The 24,864-nt window shown below is 41.2% G+C and overlaps 2 protein-coding genes across 2 annotated transcripts; both read right to left on the minus strand.

Moving 5' to 3' along the window:
* Window positions 1-2,032: 2,032 nt before the first annotated feature.
* Window positions 2,033-4,082, minus strand: LOC120442550 (C-C chemokine receptor type 1-like). Its single transcript, XM_039619177.1, has 3 exons — window positions 4,019-4,082; window positions 3,151-3,300; window positions 2,033-2,928 (listed from the first exon to the last, which is right to left on the minus strand). The coding sequence occupies exons 1-3, from the start codon at window positions 4,023-4,025 to the stop codon at window positions 2,033-2,035; spliced, it is 1,053 nt and encodes a 350-aa protein (XP_039475111.1). The 5' UTR covers window positions 4,026-4,082.
* Window positions 4,083-11,311: 7,229 nt separating this feature from the next.
* On the minus strand, window positions 11,312-14,901 carry LOC116322606 (C-C chemokine receptor type 2-like). The gene is made up of 4 exons (XM_039619180.1): window positions 14,846-14,901; window positions 13,955-14,094; window positions 12,338-12,496; window positions 11,312-12,094 (listed from the first exon to the last, which is right to left on the minus strand). Exons 2-4 carry the CDS (start codon window positions 13,959-13,961, stop codon window positions 11,316-11,318), a joined length of 945 nt encoding a protein of 314 aa, XP_039475114.1. The 5' UTR covers window positions 13,962-14,094; window positions 14,846-14,901; the 3' UTR covers window positions 11,312-11,315.
* Between the last annotated feature and the right edge of the window lie 9,963 nt (window positions 14,902-24,864).

Here is a 24,864-nt window from a genome sequence, read left to right on the forward strand (position 1 = left end):
GATATCTCAGTGATGTCTCTTCAAATCAGGTGAAGACAGGAATTACACTTCAAGGCTCCTTGTGTTTCGTGTTTTATTGATGTGATCTCTTTAGATGTGCAGGGGTTAACTAACAGTCTTAAAGTCAGCAGTCTGATGATGAGTAGTACAAAAAAAACAAAAAGCAGATTTCACTTCCTGCATGTGCTTAAGTGAGATCATTACAAATACTTCAAAGAACAACACAGCATATGATAGTACAAATTCACACCTTTACAAAATGACTGCTGGTTTTTGCATAACGCATGAGAGAGTTTATTATTATCATTTTCACTACTATTATTATTTGTTTCTTTCTCTTCTTGGTCTCACTGTCGAAGATTCTACACTTACAGGACAATTTAGCACAAACGTTTTCTGTTCTGATGCTTACCATAAACTTCAGGAGGTCAACTTGACGTCATGTGCATGTCTAAATGCTCTGAGTTGCTGCCACGTGATTGGCTGATTAGATATTTGCATTCATGTGCAGCTGAAAAGGCATGTTTTTTTTTTATATGAGGAGTAAGTGTATACTCATACTCTCTTTTAATAACATGCTATATGTGAAAATATGAAATCTCCAAATTATTTGATTCTACATGAAAAAAAACATTATTTTTAAATTACTGAACTATTATTCCCAGGTAATTTTTGATTCAGTGGCAAAAACTCTCATTTTTTCACCTAAAAGACTCGTCATGTCTTTATTCTTTTTAAAAAAGATTAATTCAGTTTTACAAGATGAAGGGGCTTGTTGCTGCTTTTCCTGAAATTTACTTCCCCAGTTTAAGGAGTTGTTGTTTTCAGAGAAATTAGCTTTTTGTGTTAATATGAGAAAAGAAACACTGAAAAATGTTTTCTGATAAAGAGTTGTTTTGTTTGTTTCTTTTTTTTTTCAGATATACTTCTTAAAAATCTATAATCCTAATCTACATAAACAACAGTAATTAGAAAGCTTAACTTGAAAAACTTTCCCTGAATATTCTGACCGTTGATGAAATCCACCTCAGCTAATGGTCCTCTATATGACATCATGCTGCTGTTTTATGATGGTGAACAACTACCTCCATCTCAAAGAACTTTTGATCTTCTTTCTTTTCATCACTGTCTACAGAATCTCTCATTACAATAATAATGAGAAACAAAAGAACATGCTCACAACAAATATTCTTCTCAAAAGCAATAATGTACTTCTCCAGTATGACAATCCACTTTATGACCTTCATTTGAGATAAGTTCAAGATCTGCAGTTTCATTTATTGTCTTAGCAAAGCTATAATACAAAATCAGGATAAGAGATGATTGGATGCCTGACTGCAATCAGCTCCATTGGCAAATAATGACAAAAACAAAGAACCATAACATAATACAACAAACAAAAGAACTATATCAGGGTACACATCAGAAAGCAGAGAGAATTACGATTCACACATGCAGCTATTTCAGATCTTCTTTTGTACAAAGATACTCGGAAATTGTTGTATGCTGTTTCTGATGTGCTGCTACGAAATTGCAAGGTCATAAAAAATGTGTGAAGAAGAAAGCAAACTGTTACACATTGCGATAAACAGCAGGTTCAGTTTAACGGACCAGCAAGTTTAATTCCGCTTGAAGAAGGAAGGACATTACATAGTGAGATACTCGAGATTCTGTAAAGCAGGCAGCACATCTAACGGGATAATTTTATAAGTAGGCAGCATTTAGATTTAACATTTGATAATTAGAGTCAAAAGTAATTATTATACTGTAAATTGGCAGTGCTAACACACATTAAAGGCATTGAAGAAGTAATGAGTACATTTAAAATCTAACAGTCAGGGGAAAAAATTACTGTAAATTCAAAGGGTCCAAAAGTGTACAGACACATTTTGAAGGTGACACACAGGTGAAGAACACTGTGGTATTTGTCAAATAGAAGTGACCAAATTAACAAAAAAAATATGAGACACGGTCTGCAGTAATAACAGGGTGAAACATTCAGGTCAAAATACTTACAACTGCCCTCCACCTTCTACAGTTTAAAGGAGGAGGTGATTTCAGAGCCCCTGGACATAACTGAGCTTTTCCTGAATGAGCTGTCTGACAAATCTCTGCTGTAACCAGGCATCAACTTTTTCAGCAGCTGCAAGGCTCGTCTCATAAACTTCTCTCCTACAAAAGCATAAATGATGGGATTCAGACAGCAGTGTGTGTAAGCTAATGCCTCAGTCACTGTTATTGACAGCTTTACATTTTTGTACCAGGTTTCATCATTGAGGATTATTTCTCTTTCCTGAAGAAACTCCAGGAAAAGGGAAATGTTATATGGAGCCCAGAGCAAGAAAAATACAACCACTATGCAGATGATCAGCTTGACGATACGATGCTTCTTCGCGGTCCTCATGTTTACCAGCCTGGGGATGATCCTGGAGTAGCAACCTACCATCACCAGCAAGGGAATCACAAGACCCAGCACATTTGTGGTGAACAGGTTGTAGCTCTCCCAGACTTTGTTCTCCTCTGGATAGTCACATCCAAACTCCTGGTACTCCTCTGTTTCCTGTATGAAGATAAAATCCGGCAGAGAGACAAACAAGCTCAGCATCCAAACGAGCACGGTCAGAATGATGGCTGCCCTCTTTGTGCGAAAACGTGCAACCCTGTGAGCGTGCACGATGATCATGTAGCGGTCCAGCGTCATGACAACCATGAAGAAGATGCTGCTAAAGAAGCCAATGTGGTGAGATCCGGAGATCAAACGGCACATGAAGTCTCCAAAAGTCCACTGGCCGACCCTGGCATAGTGAGAGTAGAAAGGCAGCGTGAAGACGAAGAGGAGGTCAGAGAGAGCCAGGTTGAAGAGGCAGATGTCTGTCAAGTTGCTCTGGTTGCGGTGCTTCACCAGGACACACACCACTAGTCCATTACCTTTGGGAGAAAAGATGCAATACGTGTACCTGTCACACTGTTACATATTCTTTCTGTCTCTTTCTCTCTGTCAGTCTCATGTTGTTGTGTTGCACATAAACACACCTGCATACAGAGTTTAGGCCTAAAACGTCCTTTCTGCTCCCATAAGGGACAACAGGTCCCTGCAATGTGTAAATACAATACAATCCCCATAATATAGACACAAGAAGACACACCTACCTATGAAGCCCAGGATGAAAACCAAACTGTAGAGAATAGCAAGAAACACTTGGCTGAATTCCTGTACATCGGTGGAGTTGGCTGGAGCATAGTCTCCATAATCAAAATCACTGTAATTGCCGTAATTGTCTTCTGTGTCATTATATTCTGCTGAGAGAGAGAGAGTAGGTATTTATTATTTATTCATTTTTTTATTCTTTTATTTCTCATCACAAGCAGTGAAAATTAATAGCTATAGTGTATTAGTGTAGACACATGGACATGGTAGAGGTGAGTACAATTTTAGACTTAGACAAAAAGTTAGTTTGTCTGTTTTGAAGTTTGAATGCTTTTTTTCCCCAGAAATTAAAAGAGCTTGATCTCCAAAAGTTGAATCTGTTCATCTGGACGTAGCGTTTTGTGGGAAAAACGTTGTCACGAAACGTTTTTCCCACAAAACGCTACGTCCAGATGAACAGATTCAACTTTTGGAGATTTACTTTCCTGGATGATTGAGAATGCATCAAGACATAAAAGAGCTTGAGTTTACAATATTCATGTCCATGTCTATTATTTAATTCTGTCGCCCACTAAAACCCGTTTAAATTAAAAAAAAACATTGAGGTTTTGGGGCAAATTTTCTTCTGCGATTAAATGCGATTAATCAAGATTAAATAATTACAAAGCCTCTAATTCATTAAAAAATTTCTATCGAGTCCCACCCCTAATAAATTGTGATACAATTTTAAATTACAGCATTTGAAGTCCTACATTACTATGTACAGCCTTAACAGATTTAACACATTATAAACATGTATTTTCAAGAACTCTGAAAAATGCTAAACTTTAAATATATAACATTTTTGTATTACTTTTAAAAGATATTTACCTGCCATGGTGATATCTCAGTGATGTCTCTTCAAATCAGGTGAATTCAGGAATTACACTTCAACGCTCCTTGTTTTTCGTGTTTTATTGATGTGATCTCTTTAGGTGTGCAGGGATTAACTAACAGTCTTAAAGTCCGCAGTCTGATAATGAGGAGCACAAAAAAAGAAATGTAGATTTCACTTCCTGCATGTGCTTAAGTGAGATCATGACAAATACTTCAAAGAACAACACAGCATATGGTGACAAAAATTCACACCTTTACAAAATGACTGCTGGTTTTTACATAACGTATGAGAGAGTTTATTATTATCATTTTCGCTACTATTATTATCGTTTCTTTCTCTTCTTGCCCTCACAGTTGTACATCAGTGCACATCATCGATTCTACACTCATGAGACACTTTAGTAGTTTGTCTTGCACGTACTGGTTTGGACCCACTTTTGTCTTCAGAACTACCCTAATTCTACACAGCATTGATTAAACGTGCTGCTAAAAACATTCCTTAGAGATACTGGTTCATGTTGATGTGATAGTATCACACGGTTGCCGTAAATTTGTTGGCTGCACATTCAGAACATCCTACCACATCCCAAAGCTCTTCAAATGGATTAAGACTGTGGTGACTGTGGAGCTCATTTGTCAGATTAAAAAACACTTTCGGATGTCTGGACTCTGTGACATGGTGTGTTATCCTGCTGGAAGCAACCATCAGAAGATCGGAACACTGTGATCATGAAGAGATGCACAGGGAGATGCACCATTCTGCCAAATTCTGACTCTACCATGCAAGTTTGGGAGCAGAAATTGAGAATAATATGAACTGATGACATTTTCCAATCTTCAGTCGTCCAAATTATGTGGTGCAAACTGCGTCCTCATTTTCTTGTTCTTATCTGACAGGAGTGGCATCCAGTGGTCTTAAGCTGGTGTAGCTTATCTACTCAAAGCATGTTTTACATTCAGAGATGTCTTTCTATATATTTTGGTGGAACAAGTTATTATTTTAGTTACTGTTGCAATCATATTAGGTCAAAGATGACTGACCATTTTCATCCAGATCACGAAATAATGTATTAGTGATTCTCTGTAAAACTGTGTCATGGTCCTGAATCTGATGACTCAGTGTTTTGTGTTTGTTAATATTATCTTATGTTCTTATTTATTCTGGTTATGTATTCTGTTAGGATTTGGTAGTTTTTAGGTTTTGGTTTTGTACTCCCTCTGTTCCTGTCCAGTCAGTTCTGAGTCTGTGTCTCTGCATGTGTGTTGAGTTTCCTGTTTTACTTTGAAGGTCTGTGTCTTATGTCAGTGTATTCAGTTTTGTGTGCTCCTATAACTCCTCCTCACACTAACCCAAACAACCATCATTTCTCAAATGCGGCTACCCCATCATGAGCTGGAAGGTCCCAATCCCAAGGCTGGCTGAAACAACACAATTGTCCCTGATAACGGGACTGTGTTTTGACTCACATCCTTCAAGGCCACCTGCGTCGGCTGGAGACTGTTGACTTTTGCTTACCTGGGTGAAAGAGCACTCTCTCACAGTTGAACATGGACACACACACGTACACATTTTTATTTTTTTTTTGTAAGGTGTGAAAATTAATGCGCTTCTGTGCTGAGGTGTTTTTTTTTCCTTTTCTCAAACTGCTCTCCCATTGGGAGCTCAGTTTGAGTAGAGTTCTTTTTTTCCTCCCGTTGTGTATTTTTTTTCATTGCTTTTCCTAATCATCCTAACTCTCTGAGTTGTCTTCCCCAGTGTGATGTTTGTGCAGTATATGTATGTATGGTCGGAAGGGGTCCAATTTTACTCCATGTAACGTGTACGTGTGACATTGTATGTGACAAAAAAGGGGCCAATTGAAAGATTTATTCCCACCTTCATGCACACATATACTCAGCGCTCTCCCAACGTGGAGACAAACAGAAATGAACATTGTATGCACACTCACACTCCCCAAACATACTCTATACCCCCAGGTCCAGGTACCACCACCCCCAGAGGGGCAATCCCCCCCAGACCCTGGAGATGTTGCCCTTTGGCCTGGGGTGGAGACAAGCAGACCGCCCTCGGTCCTGCAGCAGCAGGGAGGTGCAGCTTCCCAGACCCCAACCAGACGACCAACTTCTCCTCCCGGCCCCACCGATCCCGATGGCAAACAGAGAGCAGGGATGTGAAGACCCCATACCTTTCTCCGCCCGCTCATATGTGGAGTTGCTGCGCGCTGTTTTAAAGTGCATTTAAAACCTGGTAGGGCATGGTGCTTTCTGCCAGAAAGCAGCAGGTGTCAGCACGGCCCCTCCCAGGAAGCAGTTTCTGAAACATTCAGACCAGGGCCTCTGGCACAAATAATCACATCAAGTTAAACGTCCCTTAAATCAAGATTCCTTTACATTATGACGCTCACTTTGAACTTTAGCAGGTGAACTTGACCATGTCTGCATGCCTAAATGCTCTGAGTTGCTGCCGCGTAATTGGCTTAATAGAATTTTGCGTTAATGTGCAGTTGAAAGGGACATGTTTATTGATATGAGGAGTAAGTGTATACTTTTTCTTTGCATGAAAACGTTTACACTGGTATTTGCTGACACAATCTGTTCAGTTTAGCAACAGTTGTTACTTGTATCCATTGAAATGTTTATTAACATACTATACATGAAAATATGAAATTTCAAAGTATTTGAATTATAAATGGAAAAAACATTTTTGGATTACTGAACTATTATTCCCAGGTAATTTTTGATGTAGTGGCAAAACCATTTAATTTTTACCCTTGAAGGACTTATCATGTCTTTCTTCTGTTTATAAAAAGATTAATTTAGTTTGACAAGGTCCCGAGATGAAGGAGTTGGTATAGTTTTTTTGTGCTTTGTAGCTTTTTGTGTTGATTTGAGTCAAGAAAAGCGACACTGAAAAATGTTTTCAGATAAAGAGTTTGTTTGTTTTCTCAAATATATTTCTTCTTAAAAAAAATCTATAATACTAATCTATATTAACAACAGTTTATCAGTAATTAGAAAGCTTAACTTGATCAACTTTCCCTGAATATTCTAAATATTGATGAAATCCACCTCCACTAATGGTCCCCTATATCATGCTGCCATTTTATGATGGTGAATGTGACGTGCCCTGTGCGGCAGACCGTGTGGAGTGGAGAGAGTGTGGACCCAAACGCAGACACTGATGACAGACTTGAACTGAGGGTAAACCTTTATTACGGTGAGCAGAATAGAAAAAAAGCAAAAGGTGACAGTGACTAAACTAGCAAAACCTACATTGGAAAAAACTTAAAAAACCAGAATATAGAAACCAGATACCTGAGATTTGGAACGTGGAACATTAAACTTGGAAACCTGTTACATGGGAAGTGCAGGGAATGATATGGAGACAACCCAGCAACACACAGTGGAAAACAAAGGGATTAAATACACAAAGAGATGACGAGGGAATATAAAAAGCAGATTCAGTCTAACGGAGCAGCAAAAGTAATTCAGTCTGAGCAGAATGAGGAAGAGCATCACATAGTGAGATACTTGAGATTCTATAAAGCAGCCACCAGTCCTAACAGGTTAATTTTATATAGTGATCACCGAGATCACACCCAGGACCTTAACACTGGACACCCTTTCCACACACTCCCCATTGATGCTGACAGGCTGCAGCTCAGACTTCCTCCTTCTAAAGTCGACTACCAGCTCTTTTCTCTTGGTGCTATTGAGGTCCAGGTTGTTGTCTACACCAATCTGACAGCCTCTAAACCTCAGCTCTGTACGCCGTCTCGTCTCCCCCAGAGATGAGCCCCACCACAATGGTGTCATCTGCAAACTTAATAACTGCGTTGTCTGGGTGGGAACTAACACAGTCATGTGTGTACAGAGTGTAGAGTAGAGGACTACTAGCCGGTGTTAAGGCTGAGGGCTGAGGAAAGATGAGACCCCACTCTAACTCTCTGTACACGGTCTGACAGGAAGTCTCTGATCCAGCCGCAGATGGTAGAAGGAACTCCGATATCCGGCAGTTTAACTATTAGTCTGTCCAGGAGCATCATATTAAAAGCAGAGCTAAAGTCAACAAAGAGCAGCCTGGCGTAATGCCCCTGTTGATCAAGGTGAGAGATGGTGGTGTGGAGCGTTGTGGCAATGGCGTCAGTTGATCTGGGTCGAGTGTGGGTGCAGGCAGGACATGACCTGACGTCAGACCAGTTTCTTGAAGCACTTTATATTTTGTATAGTACTTTATTCTATTGTATATAGTCCCTTATTCTATTTTGTATAGTATGTTATTCTATTTTATGTTATCGTATTCTATTGTATATTTCTTAAATTTTACTGCTCTTAACTTGTACTCTCTGCCGTGACAAAAAAAAAATTTCCACGTGTGGAACTAAGAAATTCTATCTTATCTTATCTTACACACAGCAAATCAATTGACCATAAGCACCTATGCAAGGCTTAATTTCTGTCAGGGTTCCTGGGTCGGAGACCTAGCGTTTTCAGTTCATGTTCACTGTTTATTTTCCACATGTTCCATTTCCTGTTTCATTATGTTCAGCTGTCTCCAATCATTATCCTCATCTGTCTGTATATTTAAGTCCTTATTTTCCTTCAGTTCTTTGTCTTGTCATTGTCTATAGAGATCGAGAGGCCACCCGACTTTTGCGTGTTGCATTGTAGGTACGAGTGGCAGCAACATCAAAACACTGTATCAAGCGGTAGCATTTCCAGCACCAGTAACCATTAATTCTGCGGTTTTAATCCTTACCTGCATTTTATTTGCCCCAAAAACAGAACATGGCAGGTCCATACAAAGACAGACTTGTACATCCACACCACGACGCTGACAATTTCTATATGATGTGCACCCCAGTTCACACAGGGATTGCACATTGCCTGACTAGTATTGCACCTGGCCAAGTGAACATAAAAAGCAAACCCAAAAGCCAAAAAAATCTGTTTTAACCCTTTAAGACCTACCGTAGAACCAAGTCCGCCAGAGCTTATATTATATTTTTACATGCTGTAGTGCCATTTTTGGGAGCATTTCAAGTTGCTATTAGAGATGGCACGATACCACTTTTTTATGTCCGATACCGATACCGATATCATAAATTTGGATATCTGCCGATACCGATATCAATCCGATATAGTGTGTTTTTTAATCAATAAAACTGTTTTTTTAATATCTTGCTGCATTTTGTATAAGTTCATACTCAAGTTTAAATAAACAACAACACTAAAGCTATTCTGTTATACCTGTATTTAAAAAATACACTGCACCCAAAATATTTCATAGTTCAGCAACACTGATCAATCTAATAAACTTAAACCTACTCCATACTCCCTATTCTGGTATTTTAAAGAGTACTTAGCAGAAATATTAAGCAACCTAACTAATAGGGTTGCAAACTCCCAGCAAAAGAAAATAGGGAACCACCCACCCTCCACCTGTTGACGTAATCAACTTTAATTTGATGCAGTGTGGAAAAAAATGCACAGAAATAAACTATTTTTCAAGAATAATTAAATAGATTCAACATCTTTCTTCAAAAGAATTGCAGACTGCACAGATGGTACCTTCCCAAAGGAAAAAGTACTATAGCTTACTAGGGTATATTAAACTTAACAGTTACTATATACAGTAATGGACTTCTATACATTTTACATCAGATTAAAACTTTGGGTGTAAGATTCAGATAATTATTTATTAAAAGCTCGACATTTTAAATGAGAATAAGAAAGAAAAATATGTCTTTGTGCCCCCTTTTCCCTGTTCATGCCCTATCGGCCCCCCTGGCTAAACTTTGCTAGATCCGCCCCTGCACAGTTACCAGCCGTCAGCTACGTAGAAAAAGGATCCTGGTCTAGAAAGTAATATTAAATAAATTCTAACAACAGCTTATCAAGGTTAAACGTGCTGCTGTTGTTCAGCCGCTGGTTTCCTCTTTCTGGTGCAAAGTGGGCCAAAAACAAAGAAGAGAGATGGACTCACGACAGAAAAGCCGATCAGCTGATTATTAATCAGTTTAATGATTGAAGTAGCGGCAGGAGAGGGAGGGGGAGAGAAGAGGCAGTCGCTCCATATATCGGGTGTTAAGCTTATCATGGGAATGCTTTACAAACATTCAGAGATGAACTTACACACTTGCTTTACTTCTCTCTGGGATAACTTCCTCGGAGATGAAATGCTGGTTTGGTAGCGAGGCTACAAATACACACAGCCGCTCTATCACGTGCTACGGTTATGAGCCGTGTGGCAAGTTTTGTGAGGTGCTTTTTTGATATTTAATGGATCGGATTATATTTTTTATTTCTCTCCGATATCCGATCCAGTAATTTACGTCAGTATCGGACCGATACTGATACGTAATATCGATCGGTCCATCTCTAGTTGCTATACATCAATACAACCATTATAGCCCAAATTTTAATAATATGTATGCATTAAGTCCATAGTAACTACATAAATTGCCAAAAAGTGCAATAAACTACAAAAAAATTGAAAATCGTTTTTGTTTTTTTAACATATATTTCTAGTTAGAGAAATGTAAGAGGCTTATCCCTCAAAACTGTAAATACAAAAAAGTTGCACAAAATAGTTTCCCACCACAGGAAATTTATTTTGAGTGTCTTCATAGTTTTACTTTTGAAATACACCAATTTTTATATAGTGCAGGAAAAACGAAAATAAATATTATAGTGCAAATTTGCAAAAAAGCAGCATATGCATCAAAATAAACTATTTCCAGCAGTGCAATATGAGTCCAAAGCATCCCAGAAATGACACAGAAAGTCATAAACTCAAAGATAACTTTTAAAAACACCAGTACAGGCTCATGAGGCCCTGATGGTTAAAAAAAAAACAAACAAAAAAAAAAACAACTACATTTCCGCGAAAATGGCGTCACTTCCGGTTTCGGGCAGGTCATGGCGGACATGCGAAAGTTTGGGCTGACATCTATTCCAACCTAGGAAGTGTTATGAACAGCTGATCGGATCGGCAAAGCGTGTTTCTGGAATATTATGTTTTTGTTGCTGCAAGCGCTTTTTATGCAGTTTTTGCAAAGCTATATGTAGAAGGAAACTGTGACCTAGGACAAGCTGATGGCATAAGATGTAAGTACAACTCCTCCGGTTTCATATGCAAAAAAAATTATTGCGCTAGCTCACGTGGTTGCGGTGCTACCGGGATTTAAAAATAGTTACGCAAAACAGAGCGTGCCCGCTCCGACCGGTTTTAAAGGGTTAAAATGCGACCCTTACTTCTCCTGAATGAGCTGCTGTAACCTGGCACAAACTATTTCAGCAGCTGCAAGGCTATTTCCACAAACTTCTCTCTCACAAAAGCGTATATGATGGGATTCAGGCAGCAGTGAGTGTAAGCAAAGGCCTCAGTTACTACCACTGACAGCCTTAAATTTTTATCCCAGGTGTCATTACGTGGGATTTTGCCTTTTTCCTGAAGAAACTTCAAGAAACGGGAAATGTTATATGGAGTCCAGAGCAAGAAAAATGCAACCACTATACAGATGATCAGCTTGACGATGCGGTGCTTCTTTGCGGTCCTCATGCTCATCAGTGTGGGGACCATCACCAGCAAGGGAATCACGAGACCCAGCACATTTGTGGTAAACAGGTTGTAACGCTCCCAGATTTTGCTCTCCTCGGGATAGTTACATCTAATCTTCTGAGACTCTTCCTTTATTTCCTGTGTGAAGATAAAATCTGGCAGAGAGACAAACAAGCTCAGCATCCAAATGAGCACGGTCAGAATGATGGCTGCCCTCATTGTGCGATAACATGCGACCCTGTGAGCGTGCATGACGATCATGTAGTGGTCCAGCGTCATGACAACCATGAAGAAGATGCTGCTGAAGAAGCCAGTCTGGTGAGAGCCGGAGACTAAACGGCACATGAAGTCTCCAAAAGTCCACTGGCCAACCCTGGCATAGTGAGAGTAGAAAGGCAGCGTGAAGACGAAGAGGAGGTCAGAGAGAGCCAGGTTGAAGAGGCAGATGTCTGTCAGGTTGCTCTGATTGCGATGCTTCACCACGACATACACCACTAGTCCATTACCTTTGTGAGAAAAGACACGACAGGTGTACCTGTTACACTGTTACCTAGAATATACATAAATAAATATTAGGTAAAATAACATTCTGTCTCTTTCTCTCTGTCAGTGTCATGTTGTTGTTTTGTGCATAAACACACCTGCACATCGCTGAAAAGTCCTTACTGTTCCCATAAGGGACAGCAGGTTCCTGCAATGTGTAAATACAATACAATCCCAACAATATACATACAAGAAGATACACCTACCTATAAATCCCAGGATGAAAACCAAACTGTAGAGAATGGCAAGAAACACTTGGCTGAATTCCTGTACATCGGTGGAGTTGACTGGAGCATAGTCTCCATAATCATAATCACTGTAATTGCCGTAATTGCTGTAATAGTCTTCTGTGTCATTATATCCTGCTAAGAGAGAAAGAGAGAGTCTTTATTATTTATTTATTGTTTATTCTTTTATTTTTCATTACAGGCAGCGAAAAATGAATACTATATTAAAACAGCTGTAGTGTATTAGTGTAGACCCATGGTCCTGGTAGAGGTTAGTAGAATTTTAGGCTACATTTAATAATACGGCTTCAACCATTTTTATTGGAACAGTGGCAGGTCATGTGACTGGCAACACTCTCAATGGAGGATGTTGAGGACATCTATCTATCCGGAACTATGATAACGAGGTTCTTGCGGATTGGAGATGGCCCTGCCCTGGCTTATCGGCAGCTAAGGAAAGTGGTTACAGCTACTCAAAATCCCATAAGGCCAGCTAGCATGATTGATGAGGTGGGTAGTCACGAGTACTCAGACTGTGCTTACTGAACGCAATATGGATAAAATCATGGAGAAGCTCGCAACTCTGCAATGGGAAATCGATAGACCTGGGAACCAGAAATGGACATTAGATCAACTGCAGAATTGGAATGCAGTTTTTCGCCCTAAACCAAACCCAAACAACCACTATCTTCATGCGGCCTCCCATCACCAGCTGAAAGCTACAGGGCTCCCAGATTCTCCCAGATTACAAGACAGTGTATGACTCTCTGCTCGATCCTCCTACTTCCTGAAGGTCACCTGCGTCGGCTTGGGGATTGTTGACTTATTGACTCTTGCTTAAAACTAGGTGAAAGGGCACTCTCTCTCTCCAGTTGGATACAGGATACACACACACACACACACACACACACACACATGTAGTCAGACACAGATATACCCCCCCCCCAAAACGCCTTCGAAGCTTACTTCCACCTGATGCAGTCAGGCGCTCTGTGCCCAGCGCCAGGATTCAGCTGCAAGACCGGATGGCTGTTGTCTACATCGGTTGTCTCCCATACTATAAGTCACATGTTTTTTTATGTTGTAAGGTGTGAAGATTCATGTGCTTTATTGTGGAGAGGTGTGGGTTTTTTTACTGTTCTCAAACTATTTTCCCATTCGGAGCTCTGTCTGAGTGGAGTTCATTTTTCCCTTCTCTTCCCTCATGTTTTTTTGTATTTCATTGTTTTTCTTACCATCCTACCTCTTTCTCACCTGTCTTACCAACGTGATGTTTGTGCAATGTATGTACGGTCGGAAGGGGTCCTATTTCACTGCATGTACATGTAACATTGCTAGTGACAATTAAATCAATATTCAAACACAAATATCCAGGCAAACTATAAAAATACAAATATTAAGCATTTGTAATATAATTTATTTACTTATTTATTTATTGTAATGTAATTTAAATTACAGCATTTGGATTTAAATTCCTACATGACTATGTACAGCCTTGGACATAACACATTATGAACATGTATTTTTAAGAATTCTGAAAAATGTTCAACTTTACATATATATACGATTTTGTATTACAGTTAAAAGATTTTTTACCTGACATGGTGATATCTCAGTGATGTTGTTTTAAATCAGGTGAAGTCAGGAATTACACTTCAAGGCTTCTTTTTTCGTGCTTTATTGATGTGATCTCTTTAGGTGTGCAGGGATTAACTATCAGTCTTAAAGTCAGCAGTCTGATAATGAGGAACACAAAAAAGAAGAAATGCAGATTTCATTTTCACTTACCCCAGTGCCAATTAAAGACAAATACGAGGAACTGTAACTTAGTACAGCTGAAGAAGAAGAGTAGAAGACATGAAAATGTGGAAGTAGGTAGAAACGTGAATGACAGTAAGGCAATGTGCAAGTTTTGCACAAAGGAGATGTGAAACCATTGTAAGCTCTTTTTAGTGTTTTTTGCAAACATGGAAGCTCATGAAGAAAATGCGTGAAGAAAACAAACTGTTACAGATTCTATAAACAGCAGGTTAATGGACCAAAAGGTTTGTTCTGTGAAGCAGATAGCAGCTCATCTAAAATTTTAAGGTTAAAAACAAATATATCCCTGTAAATGACCACGGCAGACCCGGTGACATTAACATGCTTTGCATCCTTTATTGACTCACACGGTTGCTGTTCACAACGCACACAGAGCTGCAGCTCTCCCACTGCCCGCTCAACATGATCACAACAACCACAAACACAGGACCCATTACAATATTTAAGTCGGCGGGGCGTGATTGCAGATGCCGTGCAGGTGCGTCCGCCTTCCCTGCACGGCACCGCAGGCCACGCCCCGCCACAATCCCACTCTAAATTCACAGAGTTCAAAGCTGTACAGACACATATTGAAGTTAAGACACAGGTGAAGAACACTAGTATGTGTCAAATCAAATGCCATATATTTTCCTCCCAGGATTCATCAATGAGGATTATTTCTCTTACCTGAAGGAACTTCAGGAAAAAAGGGAAATGTTACCAGGGTGTACCCCGCCTCTCGCCCTATGACAGCTGGGATAGGCTCCAGCGCCCCCCACGACCCTGAAAAGGATAAGCAGAAGCGAATGGATGGATGAATGTTATGTAGTGCCCAGAGGAAGAAAAATACAACATCTATACAAATTATTATTATTATTATGTTTCATTCCATATTTTCCCAGCCTGTCATTTCCCTCTCATCTGCCTTTCCTCCACTCCAGTGTCATGTTTCTCCGTTTCCCGTTTTATTGTGAAGGTCTCTTGTTTCCCTCTTTGGTGTGTCTAATTTTGCTTCCCCTGTGGCGTCATGTTATTTCATGTCAGCTGTGTTCCCCGTGTGTTCCCACCTCCTTCGTTATTCTTCTGTGAATTTATGTCAGCGTCTCCCTCTGTCCTGTGTCATGATCTCCCTAATGGTTGTGAATTTCCCTGTGTGTGTAGTTCTTATAAATTCCCAGTATAGTTTGTATTCTTTTCCATTTTCAGCTAATAAAGTTGCTCTTTGAGTTCTAAGTCCCATCTCTGTGGGTCTGCGTTTGGGTCCTCTTCTGCCTGCTGCACAGCCAATTCATAACAGCTCTCATGTGGATGGCGGTTACACAGTATAAAAATATATTTGAGTTCTGAGAAATGTTCAGTTTTAAAAATACTAAATTCTGCATTACTTTCCAAAGTTATTTACCTGACATGGTGATATCTCAGTGGTGTTTCTTCCAAGTCTGCTGGGGACAAAAGTAACTGAACAGGCTGGTCTGGAGGGCCAGCTCTGTTCTAGGATGCCCCCTGGACCCAGTGGAGGTGGTGAGGGGCAGGAGAATGGTGGCTAAGCTGTCATCCCTGTTGGACAACATCTTCCACCCCATGCAGGAGACTCTGTCAGCACTGAACAGCTCCTTCAGTGGCAGGCTGTGGCACCCACGATGTGGGACAGAGAGATTTCACAGGTATTTCCTCCCAGCTGCTGTCAGACTCTACAACATGGTCTCTGTAGAAGACCACATATGTGGAGACAGACACACGCACACATCCAATACACCAGGGTTGCCCTGACAGCACTGAGCAGCTTTTTCAGTGGCAGGCTGCTGCACCCACGGCATGCCAAGGAGAGATTTCGGAGGTCTTTCCTTCCAGCTTCTGTCAGTCTCTAAAATGTACAACAGCAGTGAATGCACACATGTCGAAACACATCACATGAGCACACACTGGGGTCTGTACATATTTTTGCAATATTCAGTACCTGTTGCTATTAACATCAGACCACTGTACTATGAAAGATTGTTAGATGCTACAAGTAGTAGTATTGTAACTTACACATATATGTACATATATTTGTATCTAAATTATATTTCTTCTACCTTGTGTAGTGTATCTATAGTTGCATAGTATGGCTCCTAAGTATACTGCACATGTTTATTTATTCCTGCCTTGTCTACTTTGCTCCTGCAACAATGTGAATTTCCCATCTCTAGGACTAATAAAGGCTCTCATCAAACACAACGCAATGCTCCTTTTTTCATCATGGTGATATCTCAGTGATGTCTCTTCAAACCAGGTGAAGTCTGGTTTGGACCCACTTTTTTCTTCAGAACTACCCTAATTCTACACAGTATTGATTAAACGTGCTGCAAAAAACATTCCTTAGAGATACTGGTTCATGTTGATGTGATAGTATCACATGGTTGCCGTAAATTTGTTGGCTGCACATTCTGAAGACCCTACCACATCCCCAAGTACTTCAGTTGGATTAAAACTGTGGTGACTGTGGAGACCATTTGAGAAAAGTGAACTCATTGTCTGATTTTAAAAAACACTTTCAGATGTTTGGACTCTGTGACATGGTGTGTTATCCTGCTGGAAGCAACCATCAGAAGATGGGAACACTGTGATCATGAAGAGATGCAAAGGGTGATGCACCATTCTGACTCTACCATTGAAGCTTGGGAGCAGAAATTGAGATTAATATGAACTGTTGACATTTTCCAATCTTCAGTCGTCTGAATGCAAACTGTGTCCTCATTTTCTTGTTCTTATCTGACACGAGTGGTATCCAGTGGTCTTAAGCTGGTGTAGCTTATCTACTCATGTAATGTCCGTAGAAATACAGCTGCTCTGTGACGGCCTCAGAGGTTGTCTAAGAGAATATTGGGAGCAACAACACCATGAAGTCCAAAGAACACACCAGACAGGTCAGGGATAAAGTTATTGAGAAATTTAAAGCAGATATTTAAAGCCTTGAACATCCCACGGAGCACTGTTCAAGCGATCATTCAGAAATGGAAGGAGTATGGCACAACTGTAAACCTACCAAGACAAGGCCGTCCACCTAAACTCACAGGCCGAACAAGGAGAGCGCTGATCAGAAATGCAGCCAAGAGGCCCATGGTGACTCTGGACGAGCTGCAGAGATCTACAGCTCAGGTGGGGAATCTGTCCATAGGACAACTATTAGTCGTGCACTGCACAAAGTTGGCCTTTATGGAAGAGTGGCAAGAAGAAAGCCATTGTTAACAGAAAACCATAAGAAGTCCCATTTGCAGTTTGCCACAAGCCATGTGGGGGACACAGCAAACATGTGGAAGAAGGTGCTCTGGTCAGATGAGACCAAAATAGAACTTTTGGCCAAAATGCAAAACGCTATGTGTGGCGGAAAACTAACACTGCACATCACTCTGAACACACCATCCCCACTGTCAAATATGGTGGTGGCAGCATCATGCTCTGGGGTGCTTCTCTTCAGCAGGGACAGGAAGCTGGTCAGAGTTGATGGGAAGATGGATGGAGCCAAATACAGGGCAATCTTGGAAGAAAACCTCTTGGAGTCTGCAAAAGACTTGAGACTGGGGCGGAGGTTCACCTTCCAGCAGGACAACAACCCTAAACATAAAGCCAGGGCAACAATGGAATGGTTTAAAACTAAACATATCCATGTGTTAGAATGGCCCAGTCAAAGTCCAGATCTAAATCCAATCGAGAATCTGTGGCAAGATCTGAAAACTGCTGTTCACAAACGCTGTCCATCTAATCTGACTGAGCTGGAGCTGTTTTGCAAAGAAGAATGGGCAAGAATTTCAGTCTCTAGATGTGCAAAGCTGGTAGAGACATACCCTAAAAGACTGGCAGCTGTAATTGCAGCAAAAGGTGGTTCTACAAAGTATTGACTCAGGGGCTGAATAATTACGCACACCTCACTTTGCAGTTATTTATTTGTAAAAATGTTTGGAATCATGTATGATTTTCGTTCCACTTCTCACGTGTACACCACTTTGTATTGGTCTTTCACCTGGAATTCCAATAAAATTGATTCATGTTTGTGGCTGTAATGTGACAAAATGTGGAAAAGTTCCGAATACTTTTGCAAGCCACTGTATTGTATTAGTGATTCTCTGTAAAACTGTGTCATGGTCCTGAGTCTGATGACTTATGTTGGTATTTATTCTGGTTATGTATTCTGTTAGGATTTGCTAGTTTTTAGGTTTTGGTTCTGTACTCCCTCTGTTCCTGTTCAGTCAGTTCTGAGTCTGTGCCTCTGCGTGTGTGTTGAGTTTCCTGTTTTACTTTGAAGGTCTGTGTCTTATGTCAGTGTATTCAGTTTTGTGTGCTCCTCCTCTTTTCTGTGTAATCAGTGTCAGCTGTGTCTCCCAGCTGTTTCCTCTTGGTCCTGTTCACCTCTTGTATATAGTGTCTGCATCTTCCTCTGCTCGTGGAACCGTTGTCCATCATTCTACACTGTGTGTTCCGTCTGCCAGCTTGCCTGCCTGTTTAGTTTTTTGCCTTCTCAGTTTAGCTAGTTTTCTGTTTTGTCTGCAATCCAGCAATAAAGCTGAGTGTTTTTGAGCTTACATTTGCCTCCATGTAAGCTCAAAAACCATAATGGTCAAGTGGACCATTATGGCTTTGCCATGGTCCACTTGACTGATCTTTATTATTATTATTCATTTATTTATTTATTTATTTATTTTAGACCACTGAAACAACCTAGATCAATATAAATAACAGTGAATAATAAATATTTAATGTTACTGTGTGGCACGCAAGACCAACAACTCACCCAGCCTCACTTTGAGGCAACAGCCAAGGAATATATGTTGTGTGTCTATAAACACCCATGTGTACACATGTGTGCCCCCAGTGTGTGCGTGAGCACGCTTGTGTTCAAAAGGTTTATCCATTTAATTATCTGATACTGGGTGTGGGGGGCTCCCCACACCCAGGACATGAAGCAGGCATGGAGGAGATCCAGGCCCAAGACATCTAGAGGACCCCATGAGTCCGAGAGCCCAAGGTGGACCACCGGAGGGGCAGCCGTGCCACCCACCTGGAAAGAGTTGAGGAGAGCCCCAGACGTGGGGTCACCCAGCAGCCACGGTGCAGAATCTACAGGGGGGCTGTGGTGATGTGCCTGCAGGCTCTGCCGGCAGCCAGCCGCACCAGGGTGGACCGGGCCCAGAGGCCCGAGGTCCAAGAGCTCCCGTCCCCCCAAAAGGGGCCCGACCAAGCCACAGGTGCCATACTCCACCAAACAGCCACCGGGAGTGAGCCAGTACATACCTGAGCGCCCAGTCCCAGACACCGAGAACCACCAATGCATCAACGGTTGAGGGCATCAGCCACCAGCAGGGTATATAGTGGGGGGAGATAAGCCTCCCTACTTGGGGGGAGGCAGAGATGTTTCCAGAGAGGTGGAGTCTAAGACCCGACCTGACACATAGACATAGACAAACAGGCACACAGAGACACGAGCAGACTCGTTTGGCTCTTGACGGAGGCATCTTTCTTCCTGTCCCTCACCTTATCTTTCCTGCTTGGCTTCTCATTTCCTTATCTAGTTTCTAATTCTAACCCTCAGAGAGTTTCTCAGTCTTGTTCTCTAAAAAACTAAAGAATAATGGATCCCAACTGGTCCCTTAACTTAATTGCCACGCTCTTCTCGACGAGAAGCCTGGGCTCGGGAGAGCCCAATTTTCCTGCAGGAACGTTTCCTGCCAGATACACGATGGATGGTGGAACTGGCGTTTCATGTGCCTGGCAGGACTGTCGATTGAGGACATCAAAGATGTATACCTATTCAGAACCATGAAAACAGGGTCCTTGCTGATCAGAGCTGGTGATAGGAAAGGCCGTGAGTACTCAGACTGTGCCTTTGAGAAGCTCATGGCTCTTCAACGGGAAATTGACAGACCTAGTGACCTGTGACAGACATTAGATCAGCTGTAAAATTGGAATGCAGTGTATTCGCACTAACCCAAACAACCATAATTTCTCACATGCGGCTACCCCCATCAAGAGCTGGAAGGCCCCAAGGCCGAGGCTGGCTGAAACAACAAAATTCTCCCTGATAACGGGACTGTGTTTTGACTCTCTCCTCACATCCTTCAAGGCCACCTGCGTCGGCTGGAAACTGTTGACTTTCGCTTACCTGGGTGAAAGGGCAGTCTTTCTCAGTTGAACATGGCACACACACACGTAAACATACACATGCACACTGACACAGACACCCTTCCAAACGCCTTCGATGCATGCTCCCACCCGAAGCAGTCAGGCAGATCTGGATCCAGCGCTGGAAAAGTGGCTGCAGGACCGGATGGATGTTGTCTATATCGGTTAACTCCACAACTGATTACCCCCTCCCAGTTGCAAGTCATGTGTTTTTGTAAGGTGTGAAGATTCATGTGCTTCTGTGCTGGGTTTTTTTTTTTTTTTTTTTTTTTTGCTGTTTTCAAACTGCTCTCCCATAGAAGCTTAGTTTGAGTAGAGTTCTTTTTTTCCTCGTCTTGTCCCTGGTGTTGTGTATTTTTTTCATTTCCTAATCATCCTAACTCTCCGAGTTGTCCCCAGTGTGATGTTTGTGCAGTATATGTATGTATGGTCAGAAGGGGTCCAATTTCACTTCATGTAACGTGTACGTGTGACATTGTATGTGACAAAAAAAGGGCCCAATTGAAACATTCATTCCCACCCTCATGCACACATATACAAATACTCAGCACTCTCCCAACGTGGAGACAAACAGAACTGAACACTGTATGCACACTCACACTCCCCAAACATACTCTATACCCCCAGGTCCAGGTACCATCACCCCCAGAGGTGCAACCCGCCCCCAGACCCTGGAGATGTTGCCCTTTGCCCTGGGGTGGAGACAAGCGGTCCTGCAGCAGTGTTGCCAACTCCTCAGTAAGGAAAATCGCTATTGGTTGTCCTAAAAGTCGCTAAATGACGTCATCACCTAATTTGCATAATTGGTCATGCTAATATAATTGTAACCTATGTTGTTGGAGAGAGAAATAACATCGTGGAAGAGACATAAAGTGAGTAAAAAACGTCCTAAATGCATTTAGAGTTTATTTAGAACTACAAATTACATTTCTTTTAGCAATTATTGTTTTTTTTAATGTCACAATTCCAACCCTGCTCCTTTACCTGGGCTTGGACCGGCAAAAGTGACCGAAATAGGCACTCTGGTGGAGTTACTTTGTGTGTGTGTGTTTATAAGTAGTTTTAAACCTTGTGATCCACAAAACAGCATAAGAGTAAAAGAGTAAAGAAGAACTGACTGCGTTACAGCACCCACTGCTTGTTGAGAGTAAAAGCGTCTGGCGCTTTCACGTCTTTTTAGCGACTTTTTTTCGAAAAAAAGTCGCTAGGGGGTCTGAAAACTCGCTAAATATAGCGACAAAGTCGCTAAATTGGCAACACTGTCCTGCAGCAGCAGGGAGGTGCAACATCCCAGACCCCAACCAGACCAACTCCTCCTCCCGGCCCCCTGCCCTGATGGCGAACAGAGAATGGGGGTGTGAAGACCCCATACCTCTCTTCGTCCGCTCATGTGTGGTGTTGCTGCATGCTGTTCTAAAGTGCATTTAAAACCCGGTAGGGCATGGTGCTTTCTGCCAGAGAGCAGCAGGTGTCAGCACGACCCCTCCTGAGAAGCAGTTTAAGCTGACCCCCCACCCACTTGAAACGTAAAGACAAATAGGCGGAGCTGTTAGTGCTACGTTTGTGCAGATTTGTGCAGGTAAAATGAGCGTTTGTGCTGCTACGGTTTTTGAGATATTAAACTTTATTTTATAGGTCATTCAAAGGTCACCATCGCCCCAGACTGCTCCAAAACAAACCAAAATGGTCTACTTTTTTAGTGCTACGTTTGTGCAGATTTGTGCAGGTAAAATGAGCGTTTGTGCTGCTACAGTTTTGAGATATTAAACTTTATTTTATAGGTCATTCAAAGGTCACCATCCCCCCAGACTGCTCCAAAACAAACCAAAATGGTCTACTTTTTTAGTGCTACGTTTGTGCAGATTTGTGCAGGTAAAATGAGCGTTTGTGCTGCTACGGTTTCCGAGATATTAAAAGTTATATTATTTGCTGATGATGTCACCATCCCCCCAGACTGCTCCAAAACCGGCCAAAATGGTCTACCTTTTTAGTGCTACGTTTGTGCTGATTTGTGCAGGTAAAATTAGCGTTTGTGCTGCTATGATATGACATATTCTGTTATGGTGTTACTGCTGAAAAATGTCTTTTTCAAATGACCTTTTGCTTTGTGTGTTCACTTGTTCAATAAAGTTCTGTTAAAAAAAACCCCTCTTATTGTATTTAATCAGCTAAATTTGTAATGAGTCCATTTTTTTTTTTTACTTCAATTTCTTTACTTCAATCACTTTTCGTTCATAAAACTACGATGCAAATGCTTGAGTATTTAATTTTTTTTTTAGAGTGGATTAAAAAAACTTTATTGAAAACTACATTTGAATATTTTACACTCCCATGAACACTTTTTGAGAAACGAACAAGCTAGCAGTCTTTTGCATCAAATACACATTTTCTGGCAGAAAAAACTATTATTTGGCATTACTGTGTCTGAAGGATTCTTAGAACAGCGTGTTACATCTGATTTCTGAACAAGGTAAGCTTACATTTAAAATACTGAGGTTTTAGTTACTGAGTTAATACGTGATATAGCTTACTGTCTGGATCAAAGGGATTTTTTTTTAATGTTAAACATTTTCAAAAATACAGCAATTGCAAATTTGCAAATCCAAGAAAAAAGTTTCTAAAGCACTTTAAAAACACGTAGTACACGGGACTAAAGTGCTGTACAGTACATGTTAATGGGTTAAACACTCAGACTCAATTTAATAAACTCACAAATTCAATAGCTCCATCTTAAAAACAATAATTCCACAAAATATGAAAGTGTAGATTGGTGGAGAACTTGGGGGAGGGGTTGCTCCTGGCTGTATATATAGGTCAAATCATGTTTTGCTCCATCATAATCATAGTGGGTTTTTTTTTTTTAATTTAGATGCCTCGAAAGCCATCTGTAGACAAGGTTTCCATTTTTGCAATTCTTTGCAATTCAAAAGAGGCCATAGTCCAAAATGGCAAAATAGCCACTCCAGCTGCATCAGTCTGGAAAGAGCTGAGTCAGCAGCTAGAAGACAAGATGTCAGCAAAGGCCCTGTACACTTTTGTGAAGCTAAATAGACACAACATCTGGTCAGCTTTGGAAATCAGTGATCAGGAAAGTAATAGTGAAGGAGAGTTAGATTCACATTGCATTTCTCCTGGACAAGAAAACTGTCAAGCTTTTGAACTAGAAGTCCCTTTTGAGGACTGGGTTAAATTTATTCCTGAAAAGGTTGAATACAATGACAAGTTTTCTCCTACCCAAAAAAGAGAATACACAATTTTGAAACCTGGCACTTGGACTCATATCATCAATGATCTTATATGGAAGAAGATCAAAAATACATGTACACTTGTGTTCCGAAGAGCAAAGGTCCATCCAGCTGTCAACAATAATTATCTGGACATCAGAGGCGACTGTAAGGAGTGTCATGGCCAGTTAGAAATGTCATGTGACAGACAGCCAGCAATTAATACTCCAATGGTGCTCCAGTGTTTCATGAGAAATACAGATCTCTCCCTGCACACTGGCCACTCCAAGCGGTTCATGTCTGGAAACCTGCGTGAACAGATTGCTAAAGAGCTGTGTGAGGGCAGAATGGAACCGGCTGTATGGAGGTCAGCGAAGGCAGCAGATCTGATGGATGTTGGAGATCCTGAGCCAAGCCACCTTCCAAATTTGGCCACTCTGCGAAAAGCCAAACAAGAGAGAAAAGTCTTGGAATTAGGAGATAAGGACCCCATTGCATCTCTGCAATTGTTAAAATATAGTGTTCCTTACAGTGGTAGCATCCGAGATATTGGACTGGACAGGTTTTTCTGTCACTACTGGAGTCAAACACAGATGCATGTTTACAAGACATTGTCAAAAAAATCTCCCCCAACTGTGTGTTTTGATGCAACCGGTTCAGTTGTGAAAAAACTGCTGAGACCAAATGGCAAATCTGGCCATATCTTCCTTTATCAAGGTATTCTGACAGAAAACAATTGCCCCAGTGTCCCAGTGGTGCAAATGCTGTCAGAGAAACATGATGTTAATGCCATCGCAAACTGGTTGACAGAATGGATTCGTGCAGGTGCACCTGTGCCAAAGGAAGCTGTGAGTGACTTTTCTCTGGCAATTCTGGGAGCTCTGGTCAAGGCTTTCACTCCTCATCCTGATCTGAAGTCCTACCTTAATGAATGCTTTCATGTCCTTCTTGGAACCCAGTCTGCCAAACTCCCCCCTTGTTTTATCAGGGTTGATGTTGCGCACTGCATCAAGATGATATGCCAGTGGGACTGCCTGAAGAAGAAAACACATCGTGTTAAAGATTTCTTTGTCAGGTCATTAGCAAAACTTCTTCAGTCACAATGCTTGGACCATGCAAAACAGCTCCTACATGCTATCACTGTTGTGGCCCTAAGTGAGGCAGAAGGTGATGACAGTTCTGGAGCCCCTCTTCCTTCAGAAAGGTGCAAGAAATACCTGAAAGCCCAAATTGCTCAAGACTCCATCATCATTCCAGATGAACAGACAGAGGAAAGTGAGAGAGTGGATTCAGTTGATGAGATCCAGACTGACCTACGACAGTGGG

This window comes from Oreochromis aureus, linkage group 11 (genome assembly GCF_013358895.1).
Source record: "Oreochromis aureus strain Israel breed Guangdong linkage group 11, ZZ_aureus, whole genome shotgun sequence".
NCBI lineage: Eukaryota > Metazoa > Chordata > Actinopteri > Cichliformes > Cichlidae > Oreochromis > Oreochromis aureus.